This window comes from Oryzias melastigma, linkage group LG3 (genome assembly GCF_002922805.2).
Source record: "Oryzias melastigma strain HK-1 linkage group LG3, ASM292280v2, whole genome shotgun sequence".
In the NCBI taxonomy this organism is placed as follows: domain Eukaryota; kingdom Metazoa; phylum Chordata; class Actinopteri; order Beloniformes; family Adrianichthyidae; genus Oryzias; species Oryzias melastigma.
The window spans coordinates 11,640,394-11,659,602 of record NC_050514.1 but is presented as its reverse complement, the minus strand read 5'-3'; the positions used below and the strand labels follow the sequence as shown (position 1 = coordinate 11,659,602).

Below are 19,209 nucleotides of genomic sequence, written 5' to 3'. Positions count from 1 at the left end.
TCATGTGTATCACTTTATGACTGTCTGTAAAAATGTTGATACAAGTCTGTAAATCAAATCAACTTTATTTATACTCAACTTTATTTATGCGCTTCTCATACATACATGCGTAGCTCGAAGTGCCTTACAATTAAAAACAGAAAAGAAAAGGTTGAAAGCAAATAAATAAAATGTATGTAGATAAATAAATGAAAAGAAAAATTAAATTCATAGCATAGATAAAATACAAAAATAATTTGTAATATATTTTTGTATTTTATCTATTCTATGAATTAAAAAAAAAATTAAACTTATTTTTAAACTTTAACTTATTTTTTATTTCTCTGTATGACCGGAGCAGGAGCTTGGTTCGCATGGCCGGCAGTAAGTCAGAACTGTCTCCGGTGCATGTTGGACTCTGACAGGGCTGCCCTTTATCACCGGTTCTGTTCATAGTTTTTATGGACAGAATTTCTAGGCGCAGCCAGGGGCTGGAGGGGATCTGGTGGGACCACAGGATTTCATCTCTGCTCTTTGCAGATGATGTTGTTCTGTTGGCTTCATCGAGCCAGGACCTCCAGCATGTATTGGAGCGGTTTGCAGCCGAGTGTGAAGCAGCTGGGATGAGGGTCAGCACCGCCAAGTCTGAGGTCATGGTTCTCGACCGGAGAAAGGTAGTTTGTCCTCTCTCGGTGGGTGGAGTGCTCCTGCCTCAGGTGGAGGAGTTTAAATATCTTGGGGTCTTGTTTACGAGTGATGGAAGATCTGAGCGTGAGATCGACAGGTGGATTGGAGCTGCGTCCACCATCTTACGGTCGCTGGACCGGTCCGTGGGGGTGAAAAGAGAGCTGAGCCAGAAAGCAAAGCTCTCGATTTACCGGTCGATCTTTGTTCCAGTACTCACTTATGGTCATGAGCTCTGGGTCAGGACCGAAAGAACGAGATCCCGACTACAAGCGACTGAAATGAGTTTTCTCCGGAGGGTGGCTGGGCGCTCCCTCAGAGATAGGGTGAGAAGCTCGGTACCCGGAGGGAGCTCGGAGTAGAGCCGCTTCTCCTCCGCATCGAGAGCAGCCAGTTGAGGTGGCTCGGGCATCTGGTCCGGATGCCTCCTGGACGCCTCCCTGGTGAGGTGTTCCGGGCATGTCCCACTGGGCGGAGGCCCTGGAGAAGACCCAAGACATGCTGAAGAGACTATGTCTCTCGGCTGGCCTGGGAACGCCTTGGGGTCCCCCCAGAGGAGCTGGAGGAAGTGGCCGGGGAGAGAGAAGTCTGGGCATCTTTGCTTGGACTGCTGCCCCTGCGACCCGGTCCTGGATGAGCAGAAGAAGATGGATAGATGGAATTTGTAATATAAATTATTTAAAAAATAAATAAATAGATAAGAAGAGTTACCTAAAAGCAAAATTAACACAGTGTGTCTTGAGCATCTTCTTAAAAAGACGTATGGAAGTCAATAGTCATGACTCCTCTCAAACCATGTTTTAATATTCTTAATCTTATCTGTCATTTTTGGTTTAACTATGTTGGGTATGTAAGGGTTGAGGGGTGTGAGAGCATTGAGGATTTCTTTTGATGGTGCAGGAAGATGGTAATGATAAGATAACAGCTGCTGGAGGTCTGACGGGAGAGCATGACAGTATCTCTTGCTTTCCTTTGCTGTTCATGTTACTTGCATATCTAGCCACATATTGGCTTTCAGTTTAATATTACATGAAATGTGGTAGTTCTTGAAAACAACAACAACTCAATAGCCAGATTAGAGATGTGTGGATTAAAGCACCTGGCTGGATGACAGCTCACTGCTGTCTGTGCCTGTGTACTCTCAGCTGAATGGCTGCTTCAGCGAGTCTGTAAGAGGTCATTTTGCGGATTATTTCTTTTCTTGACCACTGGCTGATGGAACAGCAGCCCTTTCTCTGCTGTCACGCCTGTGGAGTCTCTTTATTCTGCAGCAGCCAGAGGTCTGTCACTGTCTGAGGAAGCCATCTATCTGAGTGTTTGTCAAGCGCAGAGAGTTGCAGGAGGCAAATGTGAGGAATCTGCAAAGGCACAACACCTCTATGAGTGACATGTGGAGGGCTTGAGAGGCTTCACTGTCTTCTTGATACATCTGAAGGGTTTGAATGAAGACTGAATACATATATCTGGAGTCTATAGCAAACAAGTATTTTGAACTTGCTTTGTAATTATATCCTTTTCATAAGTGGTATTTTCCTGAAGAAAATGTTAAATATTTGGCACAGGTTCTTCACTCCATTATGAGCTGGATGACTTTTCTTAGGGTGTATTCAGATTGGACATGTTTGGTTCATGAAAAGTTGTTTCCATCAATAACTCTGAAGAAACTTTTCATCTGAATGGACCCAAGCTGACCAGGGGACCAGGAACTGCTCTCGGATCCATCTTCAAGATGGTCTCAGTTAGTGTCTAATTGAACTGAGCTCCAGTTCACATGTTGTTTCTCCCACTGTGTTCCTGATAATCTATATGTCATCAACACTTACCTTCTTAACTCAGTAACCATCTTGCACCATGACTCCACTCTACCAAAGTAGCAGTAAAAAGTGTTGAATCTGACATTGATACAGACGATCAAAATTGATCAGCGAAATATAAAGTTTGATTAAGTGAACTATCCTGTCAAGGATTACAAAGCTTTAATTATTCTTTCTCTCTTGCTTTACTCCACCATCATAATTCCTGGAAAATTAGTGAAGAGATCTATAGTCATGTGGTTTTGTTTACAATCCTTGGTTCCAAACAGATTAATCTGGTTGAAGTCAGTCTGAATACAGACCAAACTCAAGGTTTAGGACTCGATCTAGACCAAATTATGCAGATTGACTCTTCCAGTCTGAAGAACACAATCATATATTTTTTAAAAGGTACTGGTTGAGATTTGTGATCAATGACTGATTCTATTTTGATTTAGTGACTACAAATGTGTTTTTTCTTATTTGTTGTGTAAACTTTTCAGTTAGAACTTGAAGGAGAATTTTCTTTAAGCTGCATTATCTGTCAGTGATCAGCAATATGAGAAAATATTGCAAGAATCCATAATTTTGATGCCATTTTTCAGCTTCATGACAAACAAGTCAGTTTTATGAGGTGACGGATTGTAACTTCGCACGAATCTTTTATGTTTTATCTTGAGAAATATTGATCTTTATTTTTTTACTAGTGTGTAGAATTAGCAATAGGGAGTGATTTAAAGTGTCACATTTGTAAAATAATATTTCCCCTTAAATGTTTTTTTATTTGTGCTTGTAGGATTCCTTCAGACAAATTAACATCTTAATTGGTTTGGAAAGTTTTTGTATTGAAAACATTAATGATGATTTGGGCACATTTCTATTTTCTTGTGAGTTTACGCGCATCTTGGAAGTCCTTCTGGGTTGTCATGCGCACGCGACAAAGTTTCCTCTCACCTGTTGTTCACTCGTTTTTATGTCTATATTAAAGTTATTCTGAAACCCATTCATGTTTGATTTTCCTAAACATCATAACGTCTTGGCTTGACGTTGGGACAGATGGAGCATCTCTGCCCCGGTGCGTCGCGCAACGTCACTCCTCTCCACAGCTCGGCACCAGAAATGTGGAGCACCGGCGTGGTCATTGCGTCCATTTACGGTGTAATCAGTGTTTTGGGGCTCGTCGGCAACATTACTCTTATCAAGACGTTTTGCTCTTCCAAATCCGCCCGCAATGTGCCGAATCTGTTCATGTCGAGCCTTGCGCTCGGGGATGTGCTGCTGCTGGTGACCTGCGCTCCGGTGGATGCGAGCCGTTACCTGTCAGATGAGTGGCTGTTCGGGAGAGTGGGCTGTAAAGTCATCCCGTTCATTCAGCTCACGTCGGTCGGGGTGTCTGTTTTCACGCTCACGGCCCTCTCTGCAGACAGGTAAGCTATTGATCTATATTTCATTTTTTAAAAATAAAAACCAAATGTGTGTGAACGATTGAGCATGAAAATTTGATCGGTCGTTTTTGTCAAAAAATGAAGAAGGGACATGTCCTTTGTTAATTTATAGTGTCCAACATAAAAATGTTTGGGAACAGCAGAGTGCCATTTAATTCCAAATAAACCCAACTTTTGAAGCAACAAAATGAGTAGTTCCTCTTCATTAAAATGATAAAATAGTGCCTTGCTTTTATAAATAATAAATTAATTGCAAAAGAAAAAAATGAAATTAGGCAGCTGGGAAATTATATGAGAAAACTGTAATGAACAGAACCATACATTTGGTTGATGTTGCATACGTTGTTCTGATGTGCTGGTGTTTCTACCCATTTTTGCCACCTCCCCGTGCCCTCCAGGTTGGCACTGACTCCTAGATAACCTGCCCAGTAAGCCACGCCTGGAGTATAACCAGCTAATTATAGAGAAAAAAGGATATTTTAAATGAAATATTTCCTGGATTCGCCTTCACTTTGAACTCTCAGAAGCAAAGCAGATTTGAAACATAAAATCTATCCTCTCACCCCCTCAGGTAACCTGACGTGGCTTTTCTAGGAGTTTTTTAGGAATTTGGTTTGTTTTCCAAGTATTGCATTTTTCTCAGTGAGAATTTATTGTTCCTGGAAGTTGCTGGAGCCATGCTTTTATCTTGAAAGGTCACACCCCTCACTTGTCTCCACACATCCACTTCTTTTTTTTAAGCGGTCTTGTATTTTTTTGAGGATTTTTGCTGTGTTCTTTTGAGTCAGTTAACCCCTCAATGCCCTTTATTTTTAATTTCCAGCTTCATTTTTTGTGTGCACGTGTGTTTTTGCTTTTAAGTAGATACTGAATTAAGGTAAGTTTGGAGCAAATGTGGTTTAATTTACATTTACTTTGCAGCTGGTTATCCATCAATAGTTCTGTTTTGATATAATCTCACACAATTTTTGGAATTTTCTGTTTTTATTGTAAAGGTATCTGGTATCTGTGTAACTTGTCTATCAGTGTGGGAATGTGTTTTTTTTTTTTTTTTTTTGGCTGTCATGAGGAATGTACGTGCTGTGACTTGTCTGATGCAGCAGTACATTTTCTTACTTTTATGACAAGTGCCTCCTCCTCCTCCTGTGCGACGAGCCTTTTGTGGCAGTTAAGAGGTGCTGATTTCAGATGCTTTTTCAGTCTCAGAGGTTCCTTTTTTATTTTCTTCATGCACTTTACTACCTGAAGAATTCATGTGCAGATCTTTATTGAGGAACATTTTTTAAAAGTCCTTTAAGGCCATGTATGGCTTTTCAGTCTGGATTGTGAAGTAAATGCTCACAAAGGAACAACTGAGCTCAAACCCTCTTGAGTTTTTTTTTTTACTTTTATATATTATGAGAAGCCTCTTATACTTTGACTTTTGGGGCTTTCATTTATTTTTTAATCCTCTTAACATTAGCTACATTGTATAACTCCATTCTCTTTCCATCTGTTTTGCTGCCACAGCTCTGGCTTTTTGTTTTCTGTAGAGACTGATATTTCTTATGTAAACATTTCTGATCGATGTTTTGCAGAAGACTCATTCTCGCCTGGTTTTATTGCCACATGATGCCTTAACATTTTCAGCTGTAAAGTCAGGTAGCACCTTCTAGCTAATGAAGACTTACAACAGAGGAGAGAGATGTGTGACAGGGCGGATTGATTTCTCTAACCTGCAGAAGAAAGGGCTTGTGAATGTTTCTGTATGATGTCCTTAAGCACAGGAAGCACAAACAATGTTATTTATAAAAGAAGGAAATTGTGACCCATAATTTCCTTCAATCCCAACACAATTGTTCAAACTTTACCTGCTGACCATGTGAGCAGCAGGTGCACCAAATGACTAAAACCAAATCTTTTCCTTTTTCTGGCACACAAGCTTTGCTTGCAATCTTTAGGATTTACAATTTTTAAAGTGCTGTTTTTAATGAGCTTTTAAACGGTTTTGCATCATCTTTTGGTGAGTGTTTGTTTGATCATTGAAGTGGTTTAAACGCAGCAGTTATTGTAGCTGTAATCACTGACATTTCCATCTCCATTCTACATGCAAAGATGTTGCTTAAAGTTTTACTCCAACCATGTTTTTCTAATTTAAAATTATTCCCAGTGGTCTTTTAATTTTAGATATGATTTGGCAAACATCAAATACCCTGTTATATTTTGAGGCATGTGTTCTGCCGTGCAACAGGAGCTCATTGAAATTCGCCTGTGAGTGGGACTGTGTGCAGAAGTAGCCCTACGTTGATATCCCAGCATCCCTTTGTTTAAACTCTCTCCTTTTAGTTTACAGCTCCTCATAACTCCAACCCATTGTTTGAATACAGAGAAAGCTATAGTCCTTATGCCCCAACCTAACATGTAGAAAAAAAAAAGAGAGAGCAATATCAGAGCGATTTTAGCTATAGTTTTGAGCCAGATGGGAGATAAAAAATTAAAATTGAGACATTAAAGTATCTATTTGTCTGCGGGTGGTGGACTTGGAGCGGAGACAGACTTTGGTCCGCCCATGGCAGTTACTGCGTGACAGCTTTTTCAATCCATAGGTTTTTATCTGCTCCTGATCCAACACAGCTTGAATGGAGAAATACTCCGAAACGTAGTTTTAATATTCAATTCTGTTATACATTTCCTCCGTCACGAGGAAAATGCTGAACGAACATGTTAAAAACACCCAAAACACAGTTTTTACTGAAGTGGATCTTTAAGTTCGGCCTCTGGTGGTGGGACTATTCTTCCACACTCATGGTCAGAAGGTGGAGAAAAAACCCAGCAGGAGGTGCGGCAAAATACTAAAACAACAATAATAAATATACAAACAACCATGAAAAAAAAACCCAACTAATTAGAGTGTAAGTAGTATTTGCATTGGAGATTTTTTATTTTATTTCAATTATTTATTATGGTTGTCCTTATTGACTTTTAGCTGTTGTGGTGTCTCCATGGCTTGAGTGGTGTTGCCAAGATACTGTTGCCATCTTGTGGTTTAATGCGAAGTCTATTTTTGGACCATTTGTGTTACTTTTCATTATTGATTTTTTTTTCATCTGTTCAATCAACAAATTGCCTGAATTTCCATCAGTGGCACTTATTAGTGATTTTGTCACTTGAAGTCCTATCTCGGCAGTCTTTGCCAACATCAGTCCAACTGCAGTCACGAGTTACATGGACTGCATAATGCCTAGAGAGTTATTTATTTTCCAGTTTTCTTTCCATTTTGGCTTTTAGACACTAATAGACTGATAGAAGCTGCAGCAAGACAGAGTTAATGAGTGCAAATGGAAAGGGCTTGAATTGAACGGTTGGCAGAGATTTTTGAAACTGGGAGTGTGTGCGGGAGAAGAAGTGAAGAGGTGTGTCCAAGCTGGTGGGAACAGATGAAGGAAGGTTTCAGGTGTGACACGTGACAAAAGAGTGTCAGCAAGAATGAAAGGAAAAGCACACAGGGTAAGAGCAACCATGTTGTTGGTTTCCACCAGGGGTCAGGAACCTGAGGCTCCAAAGCCACATCTGGCTCTCCTAAACCTCCATTGTGGCTCTCTGGATAATATATATATATATATATGACGTTTATCATTTAAAAAAGTAACTGTAAATGAAAAATTTAGTAAGGGGCTAAGGAAACTAACTAAAACTTTATTCAACATATTCACTAACAGTATGTTTGAAAAGTCAAACTAAAACTTTTTGACAGGTTTTTATGCACCATGTACTTCATGAAATTAATCTGATGTCATAAAGCACAGCTCTGATTTAATTTTGGTTGATTAGATTTACAAATTTCTAGCCAAAATGCGCCACAAATGGTAAATGTATATCTTTTATCTACATTGACATGATCCATTGTGACACATTGTCTTTTATTTTGAAAGGAAGTCATATTTTGAAATCTCTTTCCTTTAGGTTTTGTTTTCTGACAAAGACTCTTTTAGATTCTTACATATATATCACAACAGTATCAATAACACTAATTGAAATATTTTTCTAAAGAGTGATGTAAGACTTTGTAGCTCTAACTAGTTGCTGGTCAGTGAGAAATCGACCCACATGACTCAAGTGTTAAAAGGTTGCAGTCCCACGGTTTTCGACTCTGAGAAAGAGGCAGGAGGCAGAGCTGGGGGTAGCAGAGATGAAGATGTTGAGGTTCTCTTTGGGAGTGATGAAGATGGAAAGAATCAGGAATGAAAGCCTCAGAAGAACAGTTCCTGTTTTGGAGATACATTTTGAAGCAGATTGAAGGATTGGGAGGAGGGACAGTGATTGTGTTAGCAGAAAGGATGCTGAGGATGGAACTTCTAGGAAAAAAGACCGAAGGTTCATGGAAGCAGTGAAGGAGGACATGGGAACAGCTGGTGTGAGTGAGGAGGATGCAGAGCTGGATGGAGGCGGATGATTCGCTGTGGCAAGCCCTGAAAGGAGCAGTCAAAAGACAAAGACGAAGAGTCAGGCACAGACAGACGGATAAACTGGAGGACTGAAAAAACAGTTTTTAAACTGTTTTTTCTTAGGATTTCAGCTTTACAAGCAAAACAAAGCATTTTGCTTTTTCTTTTTTCCTGCTGCCTTCAGGCGTGTTTTACAGCTTTTCTGGAAGAATAAAGAATAGCCCAACAAGAAGAGGCATTCAGTCTCTGAAGCGTGATCTCGGTCATTTCTTGGATCAAAAAGGGACATCATTTTGTTGACAGTGGATGCCTAAAGTGCCTTTGTAAATTTTGTTTATCCCCAGGAGTTGTTACATTGCAGATGAGTGACATGTTGTCCTGAGGGTCCAGTGGCTGCAAACATTGTAATTTAAGTGAGATAAAGATGAAATTAATGAGTGTGTGGCTGCTGTAAAATTAGTTGGCAATTTGAATTTGACATTGTTTTGATTATGCTATCTTCCCCACACACTGTGATAAACTCTTGTTATAAAATAAGTTGTTTTAGAAAACTTCATTCATGTAATTCAACTACAAGAACTCAAGGTTTGACATAATTTTGAACATTTTTGCTTTAAAAAATCCAGATTTGTTCTTGTACGCAGCCTGCATGCAAACTATAATGAAGAAAAAAATAATGGAATTAAAAAATATATGAAAAAATTAATATATGCAGCTGCTGCCTATCAGTTCTTACCCAAGATACTGGCAGCTAAAACATCATCCGTGAGGACGGATCATTCTCGCCCTCATGGGATCTAGAATGACAGTGTCGCAGAACCAAAAGGAGCGAAACCCTAAGTGATCAAAGCGTGCAATGCATAAAAACGGATCTATTTGGTTTCACAAGCAGGACTGCGAGGCCAAATATCTGCTTCATTCTGCAGCCATAAGGTGTTTTTCATCCACAAGGGGCTGAAAGAGCACCTAAGTCAATCTTATGTCTCACTCTTCTGAAAACTATCATGACTGGTCAAGAGGACGTTGTTATTGCAGGACAAAAGTGGGGTTTGTGAGGGAGAGATGATGCTGAAAACAAGAAAACAGAGTCGTCTGACACGGAGCATCGTCACACACACCATATGTCACTGCAGCAGAAAAACAGCCTGTAAAAAACAACTCCTGCTGTGTTTATTTTTTATTTCTTTTTAAGAGGGAACTGCTAAATAAAAGCCCCACTCTGCAAGCCTGGGTATATTATGCTCACTTTACTATTAGTTCATGCCGCCGGCTAATTTTAACTGCAGCACTGACACGGAACAGGTAACAATATTTGATCTTTTGAGGATCAGTCTTTGGTTTCTGTAAGGAAAACTGGTCCTGAAAAGTGGTTTAGCCTAAAACTGATGTTGCAATGAGGCGACAAGAACACACATGCATAGCTTCAGACCACTATTCAGCTGAATGAGCCAACTATGTGTGCATGTCTCTTTTTATGTCTGTCCATTACAGGTACAGGGCCATAGTGAAACCCCTGGATATCCAAACTTCTGTCACCACTACCAGCATCGTCCTGCGGGCCACATCCATCTGGGTTTTCTCTTTGATCCTGGCCATTCCTGAGGCCGTGTATTCTGACCTGCACACCTTTACCATCACCTCTACAAATGAGAGCTTTGTCACCTGCGCTCCCTATCCCCACGCTGGAAAACTGCACCCTCAAATACACTCAATGGCCTCCTTTCTCATTTTCTATGTCATCCCCCTGCTGGTGATTTCCATGTACTACACTGTCATTGCCCAAAGCCTTATAAGGAGCGCCTCTACTCTTCCAGTGGAGGGAAATGTGCACATGAGACGTCAGGTTAGCACATTTGCATGAGGCGGTTGTTTTTGTGCAGTGGAAAATACATCCTGATATGACTGTAGGTGAAATTCTAACACATCTAACAGGTGATGAACACACAGTGGCTCCCTTTTGCACTCATGATTCCAAAAATGATAATTTTGGGCTTAAGGGAAGCGTCTGCCTGCAAGTGAAATTTAAAAATTCAGTTAAAAAAATTCTAAAATCTCATATCACAATGTATGAGCGTGGCCATAACCCCCTCCCTCCCAAATCTCATCTGATCTCATAAGCCACACAGGGTTGGGCCTGTGAGTCACTACAACCACATGGAGCACTTTCTCATGTCTTCAAATTTCTGAAGGATTGGATGGATTTAGAGTTATGAGGCCAGATAAATAGAGTTAAGATCATTGATTGTACTAGAGAACTGGACTGAGTGGTCCCTCCACACAGGAAATACCTGCTGGTTCCAAGAAGGCAAAATCCCATAGACTTCTGCAGAGAAATAAACAGCTATTACCTGATCATTCTATTTGTCAGAATAACCATTCTTGCTTTGCTACCATTTTTTAATATGCCCTTGGTAAAGCAGTTTTTTTTTCACTATATTTTTTCTTCATTGCAAGTTTTGCAAATAAGAAACTGACCTATTATACAGTCAATTGCTAAGATGGGCATCTGCTGCAAACTGAAGCTGAATCATGGGGTGCATGCTGAGTTTTCACAACAGCCAAAAGAAAAAAACAATACAGAATTTTTATGTGTGCAACACTTCATGGTTGTTGTCTCTGCATATACAGTAGTCTTTTAAACTTTTGCAAGATATTAGTGTCTACATTCTTCATCATTACATTTGTAAAACTCAGTTTTGTGGGAATAAGAGCAGATATTCCTTGAACTTAAAGCGGCCTTGTTTTGATTTATTACAAACAATTATACAGCCTTAGTTTGTCACTGACTTCTTAGTTTGTTTCAATATTTAATCAAATCTAGCATTTATCTTTTTAATTACGTACAATAATTTATTACTTTGTCTATTCTGGCTGACTCTGATATACATTTTTAATCATTTTTATCATTGAGAGTTCAGTGCCATTTGTTTTTATTTTTGATGGAGAAACACCCCATTCAATGTTTGCTACTTCTTTGGTTTTACATGGAGATCTTTCATTTCTCCTCCACAGATTGAATCAAGGAAGCGTCTGGCTAAAACAGTCCTGGTGTTTGTTGGTCTCTTTGCCATCTGTTGGCTTCCCAGTCACATCATCTACTTGTATCGCTCCTATCATTACTCACAGGTAACAACAGAATAAAGCTCGTCTCTATGGTGTGTTTGAGTAAATGCAACTGACAGTAATTGTTACCTCACGCTTGACTTGATCATTAACAGTGACAAAAATAGTCATGCCTCGTAATGAATAGAAGTTGAACAGATTGGCATTTAAAACAATGCTCCCCCTCGTTACCTGTTCTCTCGTTGTCAGGTGGACACTTCCATGGTTCATTTCGTATGCAGTGTCGGGGCTCGGATTCTGGCTTTCACCAACTCCTGCATCAACCCGTTTGCCCTTTACCTGCTCAGCGAGACCTTCAAGAGGCAGTTTAACCAGCAGCTGTGCTGCTGCTGTCATTTTATCCTCAAACGCTCCCCGCGGAGCCCGACACATTTTAACATACGCGTGACCTCCATCCACAGCACACATCACTCCATAGCCAGCCTGACCACAGTCAACGGCAGACAGATCTACCAAGAAGACAGTGTGTAAAGTCTGTTCATGAGGAGGACATCCATACTTCTTCACACAACTCTGTTAAATATTGTCAAAAAAACAGCAAAAGATTATTGACATGATGATGGTGTTTATTTATGAAGTGATTGTAAAGATTTTCACTAATGGCTGCTTTAAAACGACGGAAAAGTTGCCATAGTTTTCAGTGTTTCACATTGTGTTTTTTCAAAGTCTTTCAACTTTTCTCTGCGTGGCTTCTTGTTTGTTATGATTGGTTGTAGCTGGATTAAAAGTGATGGAATATGTGTTCAGGTTGAAAAAAAAATCTAGATATGCTTTTAAATGTTTACAAAATGCACTTTCAAGTCATGTGACATGCTTAAAGTGAAACAGAAAAACAGCCTTTCTTCTTCTCTGCCTTTCAACCCTCTTTAGGGGCCTTCGAAATGAATCATCTGCCTCCATCTAAAACCCTCTCCTCTGGATCCTCCTTCAGTCACATCAACTGCTCTCATGTCCTCCTCGACAACCTCCATCCATCCATCTCTTTCTCTTTTCAACCTCAGCATCCTTCCACCATACAATCACTGTTCCTCCTCTCAGCATGTCCAAACACACAAACCAAGAAAAACTCCATTAACCTTCTGTTATCAGCTTCCTGTTTGTTAATTCGGATGATGACTGCAGGGTAACATAGCCAAAAATAACACAGTTATTGTATGTCTGACGGTTTTATATACTCATCTTTCTGCTGTACTTCCTGTTATAGAACAACGTGGACTTCTACACAAACAAATACATAAACTTGAGTACCTGAAGGAAGTCCAGCAGAAAAATGGATAGAAATTGAGAAATTGGACTCTCAACATGTCCTGAACACCCTAGTTTAGATTAAATAAAAATTATATTTGATGATAGAAAAGTATGATGCTGTAATAAACAATAAATGGGTATTCCTGTTTTACTTAATGGCTGCTAAAAAAGTTCTTTTCCATTTTTCTTGGTCAATATCTTTTTGTCTTTCTTCCTGTAGAACCCATTTCAAGACGATTTTGGATATTTTTGCATATTATGGTTGAAGTTTGTTGAGACAATTAATTCTGTGTGTTGCTGTGTTAAGCATTGACGTGTTACAGACGTTGTCAGCTGTTGTTCCACCTGTGGTGTATTTTCAGAGGTATATTTATGGCATTGTGCTTTATAAAAGTGGTGAAATCACAAAGCTTTCTTTTATTCCAAGTCTTTAAAGCATCTCTGTTGCCTAAGACTCTGTTCTCTCTTTAAGCCTAAGATTAAAACAATAAAAATAAATAAATGGAAAATGTTGACTTCACTCATGCTGTCCCTTTTTGAAGGAAAACTCTGCAGTTTTCAGACACCATTGGCAATGTCAGGAGATGTTTGTCTGCATGGAAAGCTTCTTCTACCTTCTGCAGACCTAAATCATTTTTTGCCGTGGGGTATCTCTTTATTTGAGTTCCGACAGTTGGTAAAATGCAGCGCAGCGGGATATGGTGATTAAAATAACAGTTTAACTCAGGAACTTGTGTAACATTTTTAGGTCCCACAGCACCTGCTCTTATTTTTAATATCGTTTGTGCTTCAGTCTTATCCCCTCATGTCAGCCCTCATGCAGGCTTTACATCTTTGCGTGTCCTTTTGAAGACTGCCTTTAGCTTTAAAAATGACTGATGGAAAGGGGATACTGCGGGTGAAGCTGTTAGCAAAGTTCACCGCGTTTTAATCACTTTTTAACCATGAATCAAATTGACCAAACACTAAAAGTCTTACTTTTGACTTTTTCTTTTTCAGATTATTTCTTTGTTGTAAATGATTATTGGTAATTAATGCCACTCAGTGTTACATGTCACTTTCACTCCGGGAGAAAAGTCGTATATAAAACTATCATCTGTTCAGGTGAACCAATAAAGTGAATATTGAATTGCTATAATTTATCAGCTTGGCTGCAGTCGATGTCACTCCCATTTCTACTAGGATATTGTTTATTTCCAACCAGTATTTTCACATCAACTAAACATTTTCGGAAACTATATATTATTAAATGACATTTAGCTTTTAATTGCCGTCCAAATCCAAAAAGTTATTGCAGTTATTTTCTCATGTTTGCGCTCATGCAGTGTATGTATGTGTTACAGCTTTCTAAGCACTAAGGTTGGCATTTGTTGCACAATTTCCATTAAAAAAGCAGAGTAAGAGCTACGGAGACATGCTAAATATGTTGAGGATTAAAAAAAATCTTGAATTCCACCTGACTCTGAAGGAGACAAAACTGTATGTATATATTAGCCTCACTTTAATCCCCTGTTTGAATAAAAATAATCTAGAATATAAAAATAATTAGCAAAGTATATGATATAGTATGGAATATAAACATAACATAATTCTTTGTCACAAAAAGGTGTTGAAAAGCTTCAGAGCTGCAGCACACTTAAACTACAGAGATGTTCAGATAGAAGCATCTCTTTCAATTTTATCCACGTTTATGCCGGCCATGAAGGTCGCCCCTCAGAGAGGGAATAACAGATTTTTTTGTGCAGTGGTGAACAAGATGACAATCATCCACCTAGGACAATGTTTCAGAGCCTCAGCTCTGTTTTATTTGCCCTCTTTATGAGATCAACAGGAAGGGCGCTGGGTGGTGTGGATGATCTTCCTGCATAAATGTCAGTGATTTGTTGGTGCATTTTTCCAGTGTTTGCCACGGGGGCAACGACCTGCACTTTCTGTTGATTTTTGGCATTTTGAAACTCTGCTTTAAAGAATAAATGCAGTTTAATGAAGGCATGCAAGCCTGAAGGTGGATGACTGGAGAAGACTGAAAAGACATGATGGAAACTTAAAAAAAAGAAAGACAAACAACAGACTTCACCTTCTGGGTCATCTCCCAATAAATTAGAGCTGCATCTGGCAAAAAGAATTACTGGTCTCCAGAAAAATAATCAATATGCCTGAAGGTTTTCAAAGCCAGGAACTGAACACATCCTAACTCCAGTGTGGACAGTCCAATGATGAAATACCTATGGTGGCCTTGAAGTAAAAATCACTCAATGGAATAACATATTAAGCAGGCAAGTTTATTTATAAAGCACAATTCATAACATCATTTCAACTGAAAGTTATTCGGCATGAAGTGATTCTGGATTTGCTCCATACTAATCATTCATTCATTCATTCATTCATTCATTCATTCATCTTCCAGACCGCTTCTTCCCTTGTGGGGTCGCGGGGGTGCCGGAGCCTATCCCGGCTACTGAAGGGCGAAGGCAGGGTACACCCTGGACAGGTCGCCAGTCCATCGCAGGGCCTCAATCACACACACATTCACTCTCACATTCACACCTAGGGGCAATTTAGAGTCACCAATTAACCTATGAAGCATGTTTTTGGACGGTGGGAGGAAGCCGGAGTCCCCGGTGAAAACCCACGCATGCACGGGGAGAACATGCAAACTCCACACAGAAAGGTCCCAGCCGGGAGTCGAACCGGGGCCTTCTCGCTGTGAGGCGAGAGCGCTAACCACTGCGCCACCGTGCAGCCCCCATACTAATCATGAAACTTTTAAAAGTGTAAGACACATTTGCTAAAAGTCCAACGTTGAAAATCAGACATCATCATCCATCATAGTACCTGCCTTTTCCAGTTTCCGAAATGTTTAGTTTTGATTTTTAAGATGCAATGTTGTTGTTTTTGTGATTTGGTTTATTTTTTATTTATTGTTGTGATATTTGAATTTGCTTTTTTGCTGTGATTTGCACTTCAGGACCACTGTAAATACTTGCCCCAGGAATTATTTATATCGTTTAATGTTAAAGATGGACTTAGAAAGCATAACTATCCCACAGATGTATGAATGCAGTTTGGCAAAACAGTAAAGTCATTTTCAGTCACCAAATCTGCAAGATCATCTTAAAAAAAGATGAGAGAGGTGTGTCATATTCACCATAAGCATGTTTACACTTTAACTGAGAGAGGAAGAATGTAAAAAATATATATATCCAGAAAATCAAATTGTGTGATTTTTAAAGGATGTATTTGAATGTAAGTGCAGAAAATAAGTATTTGTTAGAAAATAAGTATTTGTTCAATAACAAAGCTTCACTGCAACACTTTGAGATGTAACCCTGGTTGTCAATGACAGAGGCCAAACATTTCCTGTAGGTCTTTAGCAGTTTTTTTAAACACCGCTTCAGCTATTTTGATCCATTTTTATGCAAATCTTTCCTGTGAACTCTGATGTTTTGGGGCAAGACAGACTTATTAATGTAGACTGAGGTCCTGAGTCTGACTAGAGCGCTCCAGATCCTTGAAATGCTTTTTGCATAGCAACTCTTTCGTTGCCTGGGCGATTTGTCTGGGATCACTGTCATGCAGGGAGATCCTGTCATCCTCACTGCTCTCACTAATGGAAGGAGCTTTTTGCCTCAAATCTCAAAGTTTCTCAAAAACAGTTAGAAAATTAAGTTTCCCTCAATGATATTTGGTTCCAAGGTGCTGCTGTGCATACTTTCATCACTCTGACAGCTTTATTGTTGATAAAATGGACTCTCATCCTATTTAACAAACTAAGAAAATGAATATTTTGCATTGTAGTTTAATCCTTTATGCTGAAAACATTATTTTGTCACACTCAGACAGACAGCGGTGGCCTCAATTTTCAAGACAAACAAAAGTTTGCAAGCTTCATGTGTAGAAGTCATATTCCCCTCTCTCACCTCCTGCCCTCAAGTGTTGTCGTCACAGAGAGCATTAAAAACATCAGAGGAACCGACAGGGGCAGTCAATTACCTGCCGTCAGGAGCTGGAAATGATTGGAAGTGACAACCTGCGAATGAACAGGTGTAAAGAGGAAGAAAGGAATCCAGGTCACTTTTCTCAGTTTTGACAGACTAAAGCAAAAGAATGGATGAGGAAAGATGAGACAAAAAAGTATCTAAAAAGAATCAGTGCATAAAAATGTGTATTTGTCTGACAGTTACTGAACAGGTAAACCCTTATGTTCTGAGAGAGAACTGAAGATCTAAAGTGCCTTCTTTACTTATTTATATATTTGTTGTTCTCTGCAAACATTTCTTTCACTAGAACAACTTTCTTGATGAAATTGTCTAAATATTTCACATGAAAAACTCAGAATAACATCCAAAAACATCAAATAAGTGAAGTTGTTGTGTTATTTTTTTCCTCTCTTCATTTTAAATAATTTCCTACAATCTGTAGACATCTCAGGATTTATGTAACATTTGTCACATCACGCATGTTCCCATTCTCAAATTGACGTTTTGTGTGCCTTAAGAAAGCATTACAAAAGAGTAATGGCAACTAGCAAACACAAAAAGGATGAAAAGGTCAGCAATCAAGCAGGTGTTGCACCTCTTTGTTCAGAAGTGCATTGATCCATTACGGCTGTTGCCTTTGAGCACCTCAGCCTAAAAAAGTAAGTGTCAGAACTGTCAATAGCGAGCAGGCGAATGAGGAACATGTTGCTTTGTTAAATAAACACACAGTTGGCTTTAAACCTTACAAATCACCCAACAGATTTAGTGGGCCACATGTTTTTTTGGGGTGAAAAACTATTATTTTGCAAGATTTTTTTTTTTTAATATGAAACATTTTAAGTTAAGTTTGCATTTTAGGAAGATTTAATTTAAACTTTATCACTAAAACAAATTAGTACAATTTGAGTTCTCTATTTATTAATAAGAGCTGTATTATTCCTAGTTTGGACACTAAAATGACATTTAATGAGACTTTTGATTGCAATAAAGTGATAAATATGAAAATGTTTGATTGCAAAGACCCATAAAACATGATTTATGAACACTCAGCCAGAGGGAAGAGCTGATGGGAGTGAAGTTAACACAGGAGGGGGAGACAAAACTCTTTCTAGTCTTAAGCTCCAGCTCACACTTTCTGACCCTGCAATCGCGCACGACGCTGTTCCAAAATGCTAAGTAAAGCTGTCACGATGCACAAACTCAGAGGAGGGCTTTTTGAGCGATTACACTTACCTTGAAAGACATGATGAGATTCAGAGTCTGTAATATTTTTGACCTTTTCATGATGACACAAAATCAATTCTGAGTGAAATGAGGAAGTAAAAACTGCGCACTACTTTTTTTGCCCTTTATTGACTGTGGAATGAAAAGGGAAATATCATCCTGGGAATCGATACATTCATTCATTCAGCAGCAGCAGCAGAAAAATGAGCATTCTGACAAATGATGAAAACTGACTCTTTTATGGCTCACTTTAAACAGAACGATGGGACAGTTCATGATGTTTGAGTACTGAGAGAGAATCATTATTGAAGCAAATCTTGCTTGAACGCAAACTTGACTTTATTTTATTATTTTTTAGTTGGTCTTTTAATATTTCCAAAATATATTTTTTTTATTAGGTAAATGATCTGAATTAGAGCATTCAATGACTCCCTAAAATGAATAATCAATCAGTCAACTATAAAATGTGATCAAAACAATATCATTTTAATGTAAACTATTAATTCAGTGCACAAGAACATAATCATTCTCTTCACATTTGGATTGAAATAAGCATGTTAAAAATTACTTAACATGGTCACTGAGTTAATATAATTAGTTAGAGTGATTTGCATAAATAGGGCCTTAAATAAATAACATTGCTTTTCTCGCTGCCCTTTCTATAGGCAGTTTGTCCTTGCTTTTCCTCAGGGGACCTCTACTTGGGCAGTCTGCATCTGTGAAGAGACGAGAAACGATTCAGAAGCAGAGAGGATTCATGGATTTAACACTTTAGAGTCCTGCTAGCATTTACTCTGAGAGTTGGTTTGATTGCATGTTTACTCCTTAGCAAGTTATCCTATATGTTTGAAAGTTTTTGTTTTTTCATCTTACTGAGGTGAAGAAATCTAATTTTTTTTATATTAACCCTTTAACACCTGAGGTGTGGCTTAAACACAAAATCTTTAATGTACTGGATTTTTTTCTTTTCTTAACACAATCAACATAATTCCAGCAGATTTTGAAGAAGAAAAACGGCTTGCCGCGGCAAGCCGTTTTTCTTCTTCAAAATCTGTTGGAATTATATTGATTGTGCTAATAAAAATAAAAAAAATATGATAAATCAAAGAACATAAACACTGGAGCTCCAGTGTAAAAGGGTTAAACCAATGCTAATCTACAATTCTTGAGTTCATATGGATGCTCTGTAGGAAATCATCGATAATAAAATAAGAGATTAAGGGATTAACTGACCTGCATGAGGCCTTATCAAAACGTTGGTGCCTGCTGGCACAGATGGAGGAGTTCAGCTGACAGTGATAGATTTGTC

At 38.9% G+C, this 19,209-nt stretch overlaps 2 protein-coding genes across 2 annotated transcripts in view; one reads left to right on the top strand and one right to left on the bottom strand.

The window, feature by feature from the left end:
- Positions 1-2,697: 2,697 nt before the first annotated feature.
- grpr (gastrin-releasing peptide receptor) lies at positions 2,698-13,205 on the top strand. Its single transcript, XM_024296325.2, has 4 exons — positions 2,698-3,883; positions 9,817-10,168; positions 11,338-11,451; positions 11,638-13,205. The coding sequence occupies exons 1-4, from the start codon at positions 3,513-3,515 to the stop codon at positions 11,917-11,919; spliced, it is 1,119 nt and encodes a 372-aa protein (XP_024152093.2). The 5' UTR covers positions 2,698-3,512; the 3' UTR covers positions 11,920-13,205.
- A 5,160-nt stretch (positions 13,206-18,365) lies between these two features.
- The window catches only part of vegfd (vascular endothelial growth factor D), a 9,996-nt gene continuing 9,152 nt past the window's right edge, over positions 18,366-19,209 (bottom strand). Inside the window, exon 8 of the mRNA XM_024295771.2 lies at positions 18,366-18,616. Within this exon, the coding sequence (XP_024151539.1) occupies positions 18,598-18,616 (19 nt within the window). The 3' untranslated portion in view covers positions 18,366-18,597. The remainder of the gene's footprint in view (positions 18,617-19,209) is intronic.